Source organism: Microtus ochrogaster, chromosome 1, assembly GCF_000317375.1.
Source record: "Microtus ochrogaster isolate Prairie Vole_2 chromosome 1, MicOch1.0, whole genome shotgun sequence".
Taxonomy (NCBI): Eukaryota; Metazoa; Chordata; class Mammalia; order Rodentia; family Cricetidae; genus Microtus; species Microtus ochrogaster.
Window position 1 is genome coordinate 28,124,855 of NC_022009.1, and position 13,958 is coordinate 28,138,812.

The 13,958-nt window shown below is 38.3% G+C and overlaps 1 protein-coding gene across 1 annotated transcript in view; it reads right to left on the reverse strand.

The window, feature by feature from the left end:
* The window catches only part of Cep128 (centrosomal protein 128), a 367,524-nt gene that overhangs the window by 272,643 nt on the left and 80,923 nt on the right, over positions 1-13,958 (reverse strand). The window contains exons 10-13 of the mRNA XM_013346846.1: positions 11,210-11,296; positions 8,584-8,658; positions 5,531-5,663; positions 1,173-1,324 (exon numbers count right to left, since the gene is read on the reverse strand). Of these exons, the coding sequence (XP_013202300.1) occupies positions 1,173-1,324; positions 5,531-5,663; positions 8,584-8,658; positions 11,210-11,296 (447 nt within the window). The remainder of the gene's footprint in view (positions 1-1,172; positions 1,325-5,530; positions 5,664-8,583; positions 8,659-11,209; positions 11,297-13,958) is intronic.

Sequence of the window (13,958 nt, forward strand, 5' to 3'; positions counted from 1 at the left end):
GAAGGAAGGAAGGAAGGAAGGAAGGAAGGAAAAGAAGAAGAAGAAAACAGGGAACACACTGTGGCTGAAAGCACAGCACTGTTACACTGGTTTCTGACTGATATTTACAGCTTTATTTTTACCTCTACTTAACTTCTGTTAACTAGCCCTACTTGGGCACTTTCATCAGGAGGACCATGGCCACACTAATACCCATGAAGCAAATTTTAGAGGCCATATTGTTGCAATGGAGCTATTTCTGGTATTTACTAAACATCTAGAAAGCTTAGGAAAGAGTACGCCAATCTTTATCTTTACTATCTCTGTGATCTAAATCTCGAATGAAATCGAAAAGGTATTTTTAGTGACATGCTGACAAGATAAAAGAGAAATTCAGGCTAAAGAAACATCACTGGTTCCTTTGGGTTATATAAAGTCAGGCACTGTGAGCATCAATTTTCTACCTATCACTATAATTATGAAAACTCTTCAAATGTGGCAACCGCACTAATAAACAGATGCAGGGGAGAGCTGATACATATCTATTTCCAAATGTGCCATCGATGTTTGATCTAATTTGCATAATTATAATTGGAATTAAGTTATTTCCTTTCATGAGGTCCTTTTCTTTGATTTTTAATATATTCTGATAATTACCTCATCTGTGCTAGATAAAAGACACACAGGAAACGGCAGCGCCTGCTTTCGCTTCATTCGTGGTCACCACGTATTCATGAGCACCCCACAACTCCAGTTCCTGGGGGCATGGCGGGGCCCCTTCAGAAACAGTTACAGACATGGGAGTCTGAAGCGTTCTGAAGAAGAGCTATCACTGGGTTCTTTTCACTGCCATCCGCCACGTTCATCCCCAAAATAAACCACTGCTATCTCAGAGAAGAAAGCCCTTCCTGTGTGCAGGTCCAGAAGTGACTTCAAGTCTAAGAAGAGAAGAGGCTTTCACTTTGAAATAATGAAGGAAACTAGTAAAAGACCTCATTCCAAAGTCCTGAAAGAAACTCTGAGCTCTACAGAGGCACTATATAGGAATCAAGCAGTTGTTAGCTTTACTTTATATTCTTCATCTCCAATACTAGCTCTCAAAATAATACAACTTCTGATTAAAATTTCTTTAAGCAATAAGACGTCTTAAGAATAAAAACGTCTTTCAAGTGTAGATTAAAGATAGACGTCACCTCGACTCGTGCTGACAAACTTGCTTTCTCCTGCTCTTTCCGCTCCATGCAGCGCTTCACCTCCTCTAACTCGGAAGCCATGGCGTTGAAGTTCAGGTGCACTCGCAGTTCCGCCATCTGCCTCTCCAGACTCTGCTTCTCCCGCTCAACCCCTTAAGAGGTAAATGGAAAGCTTGTTGGTTATTCTTTATTCACAGAAGAACAACCACTTTGTGTCTTAATGTCCAGCTACCATAAGCCACTCAACCAGCATTGCAGAATTCTCCAATCTGTCATCTCCAGCCTCAGGGGTCTCACACATTCATGAGCACCAAACAATATCATGTCTCAATCAGCCAAACTCAGAATGCAGTATCAATCTAAATCAGGTACACTAACAAGTCTTATGTAGTTTCCAAATACATAGGAAGCTACACCATCCTATTTTCTGACAGGAATATTTTCAGTGTTTCCTAATTTCTGACAGAGTTTATTTTAGGAAACTCCTATAGCTCTTGTTCACTACACTCCTTGCAGGTCTACATTACTTGCCAACTTTAACGCAGAAACACTGGATTCAAGCAGGCTACCATATATATATATATATATATACACATACTGATGCTACTGAGGCTTACACAGTGCAATGCTTCCCTACATATAAACAACAAACGGTCCTCCTCAATCTCTGTAAGACTTACTGCTGGCTCACTAACTCTCCCGAATTCTGGACTATACCTGAGATTATAAAACTGAACAATATACATTATTTAATTCAACACGAAATGCTTGGTCAATGAGACACAACATTTTATCATGCTCTTCACATATGAAAATGGGCAACATAAAAATCCATTGGCAAAGAGCTTGCATTATAAAAATGGAAAAACACACAAAATGCTTCCTTTATTCTAAAATATTAGCAATTAGAAATATATTAACAATTTAACCAGTGTTTTCCCAATAATTTTCTCTCTAGAAAAGGAGTGAAGTAAATATGAACACATCAAATTTGTATATAATTTACAAATTACATTCCAATTTGAAATACATAGTAAAGGTCTCAAACTCGCACATTGAAAGGGAAGATATATAGGCTCTTCAATAGCATAAGATCAGCCTGACAGACGACAATAAAAAGGACACAGGGAGATCAAGGAACTAAGTTATACTTACACAACAGATACAAACTTCACTAAGCTAAGAGAGATGGCACTGGAGTGCTACTCTGGATAATGGAAACAGTATAAAGTGCAGGCTACAAAACAGGATTTAATATTCAGGTAGCTTAATACTCAACAATTAACCAATACAAGGGCAGGAAGAGACAGAGGCAGCAGGAAGCTCATGCATGGCCAGGGACGGGACATTCAACTTTATCCTAAAAACCAAGAGTTAGCAAGATTAAATCTTGCACATTAGATAACAAGTATTTTAACCAGCCAGGTAGTCACTCACACACACACACACACACACACTCCAGTTAGTTCCAGTTTTCAAGAAGCTAAAGCAGGAGTATCATAAGTTTAAGGCTAGCCTGGCCTCCATGGATATGTTTTTATAAATTTTATAAATATAATATAAATAAGCATATATGGGATTCAGTACATATGTATAATAAGTCTCAGTAATATGACTTTATGATATTTTCAATGATATATATAACATTAGTGTGGCTACCTACTGGAACATATACATATTCTATAAAATACATAGGTATAATGTATACATATATATACTTCATCAAATAGATATATATTTGGAATGCATACATACCAAATATTTTATAGCATCTTAAACACATAAAATACCAACGTGGGTAAATATACATATGTACATAAACAAGTTTCATATACAAGAAAATATTTAACAAAATTAGAATATTTAAAACATTAACAAAATAGAAGAAAAATTATGCTCTCCTCACAAATCCAGAGAACTGTTATATACACTCTGGGAAGATGCTCGCTTCAATATGGGACAGTAATTAGAAACTCAAGTTTGTGGAAGCAAATTTACATCTACCTATGGTCTGAATGGCCATCAAAAATTCATGCTGAAGCCTGCTAGTGCAACACTGTAAGATGGAGAACCTTCAAGAACTGAGTAGCTCATAAGAGTTCCACTCTTCTGGATGGGTTAATGCCCTGCTGCAGGCGTTTTCGTCATTAGGAGTATGGCTTTGCTATCAAGGGTTTTGCCCTCCCAAATGAACATTTTCAAGTTGACTCTCAGGTTCATTCTCATTCACCCTCGCCCTTCTCTTTCCCCGGCTCCCCGGCCCCCACTGGACATGTCATCTGGCCCTTCCCTTCTCATCCCTGGCAGTCTTCTCTCATCTTGTAATGCCATCCACTGTGATTTTATGCAGCAAGGCTGCCACCACATGCAGCCCCTGCATCTGAAATTCCCAGCTGACAAATCTCTGAGAAATGCATTTATTTTCTTTAATCACTGAGGGGAACAGTACCATTCTATGCTCAGGGAAACAATGTACAGGGGGTGTGCAATATCTCTTATCTCATAAGAGTCCAACACACTGGAGTGAGAGGTCTTAGTAAAGATAATAAAACAAACAGCTGGTACCTTAGAGGGATGCCCTGAGGAGCAGTATAGGAGACAGGTTTAGGGGAGCCAGAGCACAGCAAGGCAAGTTTAAGTGGAAGTACAAGTGAGTTGACACATGCCAAAGACGGGGTGGGGTGCTGGAATAAGGAAAAGAGAGGTGACAGATTTGAGAGCTATCAGAAGCCATGAGTGACTTGTAGCTGTAATCCCAACAGCCAGAGAATACAGCACGTGATCCCAGCTGCAAAACTAGCCTAACCGAGAGAAGGAGATCCTGTCTCCAATATAAAAGAAAATGAGAGAGCTGCAGACAGATGTACAACAGACTAGAGACAGAGACCAATTAATGAGTGGAGAAAAGAAATTATTTCAGATGTTTGTGTTTTAGGCTGAAATATCTGGATCGGGGAATGAAACCATCAATCAAGATAAGAAGGAGGAAAAAGGCCTCTTTTTGCTTTTTACTTAGAAAATATTTCATTTCAGTAAGAACTTATTTATATTGTACAATATCATGTAAAAATGAAGAAAAATTTAATGTTTCCAGACCATTATGGCTGTCAATTTGTGCACAAAGCCAACTCAACAATGAAAATTGGGATACTTCCTTCAAAGCTGACAGCAGTTTCCATCAAACATTTAGTTACATGAATATATGAAGAAGAGAAATAGTAATATGTTATATATCAACAAACAACAAACAGTTTTTTCAGGTTTCTCAGTCATTGGTACAAAAATATTGAGAATTCCAGGGAAAAGAAGAAAGAAAAAACAGGAAGTTAAAAAACCCAGAAAATAGCAAACTTCTCTTACTCTAGTGGTTACCTGGCACCAATTAGTTTTATTAGCCTCTCAATCATCACCTCAGGAGAAGGCATTCTATAGTAGCATCATCAAAACAGACAAGGCATGGTCAGTACTATGTCACAAGGCAGGAACAAGACATTTCACATTCACAGAGGTATGGAAAGAATGTCATCCACCTACATAATACTGGAGGGTGCAATTCCAAAGGCATTAGAAAAATGTGCTTTGGAGAGAGGGTTGTCAGTCAGTTGTCAGTCTACTGACTGCATTCTGTGGATGAGCACATGGGAGGAGCCAAGCGGCAACTCCATCTGCTCGGCACAAGTCAGAGGACTAAGTAGAAGCAGACTGGGGGTGGTTCCAGCAGGTAACAGCTAAAGCATAGGATCAAATAGCTCTCAGGAGAAATGCTAAATAAGAAAAGCCATCACTAGGACACAAGGCAAAATCAACCTCTGATCACAAAACATGAACAAAGGGACAGCTAAGGCAGAAGAACTAGGAAGGCTCAGGGGCATGAATGGCAGTGGAAGAGCTTCGAGAACCAAAAAACAGACAAATGAGCTAAGTAACAAAGATGCCTCTGAATTTGACTATGATCAGTATTAAATCAAGCTGAGACTAGATTCCACTCTCCATTTTCCAGATAACAGGCTTCAAATAATAATTGTTTACATATTAAAAATTAGGGGGGAAAAGAAAAGATAAAATAAAGGCACATTTACAACTTCATTACAAAGATACACACGTAAAAAAGAGATGGTACTGAAAACTTCACCAAAACGTTTGGATGTTCTTAGACAATGCCCATGAGACAAGAAGGATTGGTAATGGAAATGCGTTGAGAAATCAAGCAAAATAAAAATTCAAATCAAATTCTAGACTATAACAAAATTGTTGAAAAACCTTGTAGATGATTAAGAAATTGGAAAGATTACTAAGTATGGCATGAGGAGTGCACCTCTGGGGATGGGAAGCCACATAGGCAGCATGCAGAATTATACCTCTTCTAAACCTCCAGTCATCCCTTAGATCATCCTGGTAGCTTGACTGTTGGTTGGCAATGGAAGATACTTGATGTTGTAAACCCTTCCGGTCACCTTCCGCTTTGGTAAGCTGGGTACGTAGTTCTTCCACCTAAAGGCATTTAGTCAAAATCAGACTGTTATCAGCTTTCAAAAGCAGAAAGCAAGTAGAATTACAGATTACTATAAACTGTTTCCTGGATGAAAACATCTGCTTCTACTGGGCTATTGTGGTACAAAACAAAGCCAGCTTGGTTCCTAGGCTACCCCACACCTAGAGGGAAGTTTCTATCCCATGCTTTCCACCTGCTGCTCCTTTCACAAGGAACGCCTTTTCTGCCCTGTGTCCATAATGACAAACAACTTCAACACCTCTTAGTTTTTCCTTACTACTTCTGGGAGTTTAACCTGAAACCTTTTTTTAAATCATAATATCTCTACTTCCAAATGATGACCATCCTCGTTGAAGCCACTGAGTTAATTATTAGGTGGCTTCCAAGTTCAACATTATTTTGTATGTTATATAGTTAGACCAACGGAAGCCTCACAGAGGAAATGTAAGTTATGCAAATGGAAAGTTAACCATAGGGTATTTGCACAAGTTCTTCTCAAAATGATCCAGGACCTTACTTCCTTTTATATCCTCAGACTTTACCACTCTCTAACCTAAAGCAAAAATGATATTTCTACCTCAAGACCCAGCTATACCACTACTGGTATACATTTAAAGGATGCTCATCATACCACAAGTATTATTTATAATAACCAGAACCTAGAAAGAACTTAGATGCCCCTCAACTGAAGAACAGATAAAGAAAATGTGGTATATTCACACAATAGAGTACTACTCAGCTGTTAAAAACAATGACATCAGGAAATTTGCATGCAAATGAATGGAACTAGAAAAAAATCATCCTGAATGAGATAACCCAGACTCAGAAATGCAAACATGGTATGAACTCATTCATAAGTGGATATTAACTTTAAAGTAAAGGATAACAATCTAGAGACCCAAAGAGGTTAGAGAACGAGAAGTGCCCAAGAGCAGAATGCATGGATCTCCCAGGCAGAGGAAATAGAGGAACTCCCCACTTAGACTGTGAGTAGTGGGCATGGGAACATGAGAGATGGGATGGGGGCGGGGGGTGGGGGTGGAGGGAGAGAGTGCTGAGAAAAATGACTGAAAGGGAAGCTTTAAGGACTTGGGTAGAAGCCTGATGCAAGGGAAACTTCCGTGAATCCCAGAACCTTTTTAAGGAAGGCAAGTGTACTACCACTGAGCAACACCCTAATTGTGGTGGTTTGAATAAGAATGCCCCCCACAGCTCATCGATTTGAGTGCTTAGGGAGTGGGATTAGGAGTTGTGTCCTTGTTGGGATAGATGTGGCCCTGTTGGAAGAAGTGTATCACTAGGGGTGGGCTTTGGGGTTTAAAATGCTCAAAACAGGCCCAGTGTCTCTCTCTTTGTGCTGCCTTCTGATCTGGATGTAGAACACTCAGCTGTTTCTCCAGCAACATGTCTGCCTGCACATTGCAATGCTTCCCCTCCAGGACAATGGACTAAACCTCTGAAAATGTAAACAAACCTCAATTAAATGCTTTCCTTTACAGGAGGTACTGTGGTCATGGTGTCTCTTCAGAACAATAGAACAGTGACTAGCACATTAATCTACGTACATTTTAATTTTTTAACTGTTTTTTCAGACAAGTTTTTCTTACATATCCCAGGTTAGTTTCTTGCAGCAATCCTCCTGCCTCAGGTTCCTGAGTTCTGATATTACTATCAGATAGGTTATGTGCTACCATGCGTGCTTCAAATACAACTGTATTTGACTTTACTACTACTCATTACCTCTAATTTATTTTCTTAATCTTCACCTGTTTTCTATCATGAAAACATGCCATGCTGGTGATTAAACTCAAATGAAGGGTTCATGACTTAGCATATTAAAATATCAAAACAGACCTCAGGAAAGCAGTAGACCACTGACGTATAAGCTTCTAATTCATCTTGATATGTATACAAAGAGACTGGTAAAATTTCGAACATATAACAAATACATCCCTGACAACCAAAATCAAATAAGCAATGGGGAAAAAAATCTGGCTAAAGTCACGATGACAAAATGCAAAAAAGTTTCTTGCATCAAGAACTGGAAAAAAAAATGTTACAAATCAGCGCTTAAAAATATAAGAAAACAGCATAGAATTATATACCAACATCCAGAAAACACACTCTGAGCTCTGCCAACATTAGTTCCTCGTGACCAATGATTACAGAACAAACACCTTAAAGGCTCCACAAAGCAGCTACCACGTTCATTTTTCTGTACCACTGTAAGGATGCAGAGGGAAGTCTGAGCACCTAGGACACTGGACACCCTGGCCAGAAGAGCATATGAAAAATGAAACCATATCGAACAACAAAAGGAGACATGGTCAGATTTAATAAACACAGGAAGAGAGGCAGTTATAAACACATCTACCCTTATCCAGTGTATGTAAGCTGACCATTTAAAATTATTCAACTTTAGACATCAGAAGCCCCCAACTCCTATTAGTCTAATGGGCCACAAAGCATTAGACCTCACAACTAAGCCTCATCTTTAAAAGGAGCTGGCTGCATCTTGACCACAAGAGCAAAGCAGTGATGTATTTAAAGGAATTTAGACAGTCAAAGGTCTATTCAATGTATTTTCTCCTTCCTCTTTATTCTCCAATGCCTCCTTGAATAGAATTAAGCTCCTGGGAAATTTTATCTTACACATCCAGTGTGCTTGTACACTATTCTGCCGAGAGAGATAAGTAGAAAGTCAGAGCAGCAGTCAGCAAAATACATTGTCACAGCGGAAACCAGGGCTGGCTTTTCTGAGAGCTCGCCGAATCTTCCTATCTGCATTCTGTGCTAACATCATGCCCTAGGGGGAAAATTCTAGATGTAGATTTTTTTTTCATCTCACAAAGACAATTGAGAGAGGAGACCCATCCAGATTTAATAAAACAGCAGACTGTCTTAGTTTGATAGACTCACCTGATGCAAAAGTGTTTCTCTGCTGCCTTCAGATTGACTCAGCAGCCGGCGTGAGAGCTCCAATTCTTGTTCCAGCTAGAGTTTCAACAAGATAAAAACATGGAAAATGAGGCACAAAATAACTGTGCTCAATGAACAAAATATGCCCAATGGGCCACAATTTAAGAAGAAAACAGCAAAATAGTTTCTAGGACATGCTCACAATGAGTGGGAAAGGATGGGCATTTCAGCTTGAACACACATTTAACTTCCATTAAAATTATCTGAATTATCTATAGAACGGGAGTTGCATAAAGCCTGCTAGAGATTGGGGTCCTAATCGGTTTCATCTTGACTCTGACCCAACCCCCTATTCCCATCCCGAGCCTCAATTCATCTCTAAAATAATCATTTTTACCAATCTCTTGACATCCCCATCCAATCCTTAATAATTTTAATAAAACTATAAAACAATGCTTTCTTGGACAAGAATGGTCAACGTTTCTAAATTAGAACAAAAACTATAGAGATCGAATAATTCAGAGTATATTTCACCTAATTTTTTAAGCTTATAAATTCAAAAAATATATTTAAAATTTCATTAATAATATTGATATTAGACAAATACCCATGGAAAATATCATCAGTTAGCTGAGCAAATATCCTAGAAGTTCAGAATATACCTACTTACTTCAAGGGGAAGAACGCAATAAAATGAAATGTAAATTGTTTTGGTGTTGCTTTTTTCTTTATGTGGAGCTTATATGTGCTGTACTTGTTTACATTTTGAACCATAAGGAAATTCCAAAATTTTGTATTAAGGTGCTTTTAAGTAGTTAGATGTTTACTTTAAATAATCATTTCATTCAAACAAACTACCACCTTTTAACATCTGTATAAAAAATAAGCTAAGAAGATCTGTAGAGTCACTGTGACTTGTACTATTGACAATTTCCTGGTTTGATATTCAAAGGCAATTACATAAAAAGCATGATCACTGACAGAAACAGAGTGAAAAGTACAAGAGACTTCTCTATACATATGTGACTCTATAATCATTTCACACTAGACTGACCCTACTGCATGTATGTGTTTGTGTACGTGTGCACAAGTGTGTGTGTATAGTCTAGAAAACATGCATGCTAATATCAAAGGTTAGCATCCCATATCTACCTCAATCACTTGCCACCTTGCTTTCTGAGACAAGGTCTCTCACTGAACCTAGAGCTCTCCATTTGGCTAGACTGGCTGACCAGCAAGCCTGCAGGATCCTCCTGCCTCTATATCTCCAGCACTGGGATTATTGGGTAAACCAACATGCTAAGCTTTTACTTGGATGCTACAGATATGAGGTTAAGCCCTTGTGTTTATGTAGTAAACACTTTACTGACACACCTTTCCAATTACCAAAGTATCCATTTATGCAACAGTACTTTAAAATTATACACATAGCTAATAAAGTATATGTGTTACCACCAAATCCATAAAAATATTATTATTGTTCTCTTGAGTCTACAATGAAATAAAGAAGGAAAAAGAAATCACACTTCAGTGGAAATGACTTTGAAACCAAGCAAGCCCCTGCTGGTCAGAAACCCATCCTAACATCAACAGTCAACTCCCAAGGAACAAACCCAAGGGCTCACATACCCTGCCTCACATGGAGCCGGTAAGGAAGCAAGACTAAAGTCTACAGAGAATGGTTAGTGTTCAGGAAGCAGAGGTAAAAAAGGGATAGTGAACAAACAGCAGGAACTTTCCTTCAAAGTTCCTTATCTTAATACTTGAAAACAGAAAGGCTATTTGGTCTCTGAATCACCTTTAAGAGCTAAGGTGCTGGACTCTGTGTATTCACAGATGTGGTATCAAAGAGCCTTAACAACTAATGAGAATGCAGAGTATGGTGCTCTGGGTAATAGTGTACTCTGTAGGGTCATATATCTGAATACATAGTCACTAGGGTGTGAAACTGTTTGAAAGGATTAGAAAGATTAGGAGGTGTGACCCTGTTAGAGTAGGTGTGGCCTTATTGGAAGAAGTGTGTTACTGATGGTGGACTTTGAGGTTTCAAAACCCGTGCTAAGCCCAGTGTCATTCTCTCTGCCTACAGATCAGCATATAGAACTCTCAGCTACTGCACCACACCTACCTATATGCTGCCATGTTCCCTGCCATGATGATAATGGACTCTAAAATTGTAAGCAAGCCCCTAATAAAATGTTTTCTCTCCTAAGAGTTGTTTCATTCATGGTATCTCTTCACAGCACGAGACAATGACTAAGACAGAGGATATTTTCAAATCTGAGCTGCTAACTACACATATCTATTATAGAGAAAATGAACACATACATGCCTAGCCTTCACACAGCAGGTCTTTTGTAAGTAACCTTCAACAGTCAAGTTTTTTTTTTCAGTGTTCTCCAGCAAGGAAATAGAAAATTATCCAACTCTCAGGAAGGAGAGTGGTGAAAGGTGACATGGCAGCAAATGACCTGTGTGCATTTTCCAGAGTGAAGGTAGAGCCATAAGCCACCTCACCTCACAGGATGTCCTACAAAATGATTCGGGGACGCTTTTCACAATGCTCAGCAAGTATCAGTGAGCCCCAACTACCACGCTGACGGAGGGATGATTTTCAAGGTCTTACCTGGCTCTTCTCAGTTTCAGTTTGTCGCAGCTTGTTCCTCATTGCGTCCTCGTTCTCGTCTGCTTTAGCTTCTTGCTTCTTCAGTGCCTGGAGTGAAAGCAAATGAGAACAGTATATTATCCCAGAATATGCACAAAGCTAAAGCCACTACTAGGATGCATTGAGGAAGGACCCAGGAAAACATTAAGTTGCGCAAAATCCACAAATAAATTCCGGCCTGTTCATTCACTGAAGCCCTAGCAACACTTCAGTGAAGATCAAATGCAAACAATTTCCTGATCTTTCTTATCATTTCCATTAGTTTCATCCTTTTCTCCATCTTTGGGAATCTTACTACACAGTTAGAGAGGTTAAACTATTAACCTTCGTCATGGAAACAAAGTTTACTGCACATCAAAGTATCATATTGAAGTTTGTCTTGGTGATCTGCTGTTGTGAAGAGACATATGACCAAGGCAATTCAAATTAAAGAAAGCATTGAACTAGGGCTCACTTCCAAAGTTTCAAAGGCTTAGTTCATTATCATAATGGCAGGGAGCATGGTTGTACAGATGGCACTGGAGATGTAACTAAGAGATGCATCCTGAAACACAGGCTGAAAGAGAAAGACAATAGGCCTGGGTTGGGTTTTGAAAGTTGAAAGCCCACCCTAGTGACACAGTTCCTCCAACAAGGACACACCTCCTAATCTTCTAATCCTTTTAGACAGTTCCACTCCTGGTGACTAAGCATTTAAATAAATGCACCTTTAAAAGAAAAAAGTGTCTACTGGGAGCATTCTTATTCAAACTACCACTGAGGGTTACATAACCTTCTGGACTTGGACATAACACCATAAATTAGTCCCTAGTTTTTCGGGTTCAGAAAGTACACCATCCATTACGGAAAAACATTCCCCTTGCATCACCATTATGTAGACGACTTATAAAAAAACCTGCCAGACCATCCAAACTGTACTAGAAAACAGACCCATTCTCATCTAGTTTCCCCTCCTTAGTGATAAAAGAAGCCTATAGAAAATTCTTTCAAAAATTAACCACAAAAATGTTCATCTGGATTTGTTTCTATGTCAAAAAAAAAAAGAAAATTAAACAAGTGGAAAGAACTTAAAACAGACTTTCATAATAACTAAATAGCATTCTGTTCAAATAAGAAAAAAATAACTATTTTAGCACTTATATTCAGCAAGGTATATGCTATACATACTGAGGAAATGCAAACTACCTAAAGCCTTTCCCAACAAAGCAACAGGAAATAAGTAAATGTGGTAAAAATGAACTTTGCTGTAAATACACTATCATAATCTATTTCATCAGCCTACATATCCAAATACACCTTAAATGTACTTCCTGTATGCCAAGCACTGTTCTGGAAGCTATGAGTGTACACAGGTGTAAAATGCACATGACCACACAACTCAAGCAATGAGCTCCCTTCATCAAGGCTTCTCCTGACACTAATTAGCAAAGTACCATCTAGGCAAAAGGCAGAGAAGTTTTATCAAATGAGTAGTAGTTTCCTGTAATAGTAAACAACTTCTACAGTGATCAATATATCTAGGAAATCTTCTTATATATGTTAAACACGCTACATATATTTAAAGACTATATTTAATCTTCATGATAATAATGTATGTTATAAACTCATTTTAGCATCAGAATATTGGGACATAAAGAACTAAATAACTGCCCAATGACACTCTCCTAGATAGTGACAGAAAAATTGAGATTCAGCCAGCCTGCCATTTAACTACTGAATGGCACAGCCTTCTCCATCAGGAAACAATATCTACCTGACAGGGTTGTGGTACAAACTAGCTGGTATTCATGAAGAGTATAAATTAATGCCTGGCATATAATAAATATGCAATAAAGCCAAAAATTATTATTATTTATCTATGGAGAATGATGAAGTATTTATATCATAATGTCTTTCAGATAGCTATCTAATTATTTGGTCTTTAATGTAGGGCAAATAGAATTTACAACAATATTTAATTCTGTATATATAATATATTCAGTTTTAGATGGTAGAATGTGTTTATAAATTTTTCATGAACAAAATCTCAAAATTCTGAAAATTATTTTTGGCAACCTTACCTTTTTCATGATTTCTTGGTCCCATCCCCAATCTCTCCCCCCACCATCTCTCTCTTTCTGTGTGTGTGTCTGTCTGTCTATCTGTCTGTCTGTCTGTCTGTCTGTGTATGTGAGTGTCTCTGTGAGAGAGACATAAAAATGTAAATGAAAGTGATATAAAGTTGTTGCAACATTTTTAAATACTTTTTACTTAAAAGTAAAACAATAATTTCATATCTATATACAATGTATTTTTATTATATCCCTCCACTTTGATCACATCCCTCCCTTCCTATACACTTTTTTCAACATCGCATCTAGAAAATTCTAAACCATCTTATTCTACAACACCTTTGTTCTAATTTGGACGAATCATTTGTCTTTTTGTTAATACTTCTTCACTGGCTTAAAAACATGATTGGTTTTTAATTGGATGTTTGCACAAAGGGAATGATCAGGAAAGCCTTCTTCAGGTAACTGACAAGTTTCATCCAACTGTAAACAGCTTCCACTTCTGGGTTCCAAGTCCTGATTAGGAGCGGCTCCAAATGAGCCTGCAGTGAAGGCTGAGCCAGCCCAGGTGAGGTCATCTGAAGCCACAACATGGAAAGCACAAAGGGAATAAACTAACCTCCAAATGGACAAGACCATCCCAGACACAAGAACCACTC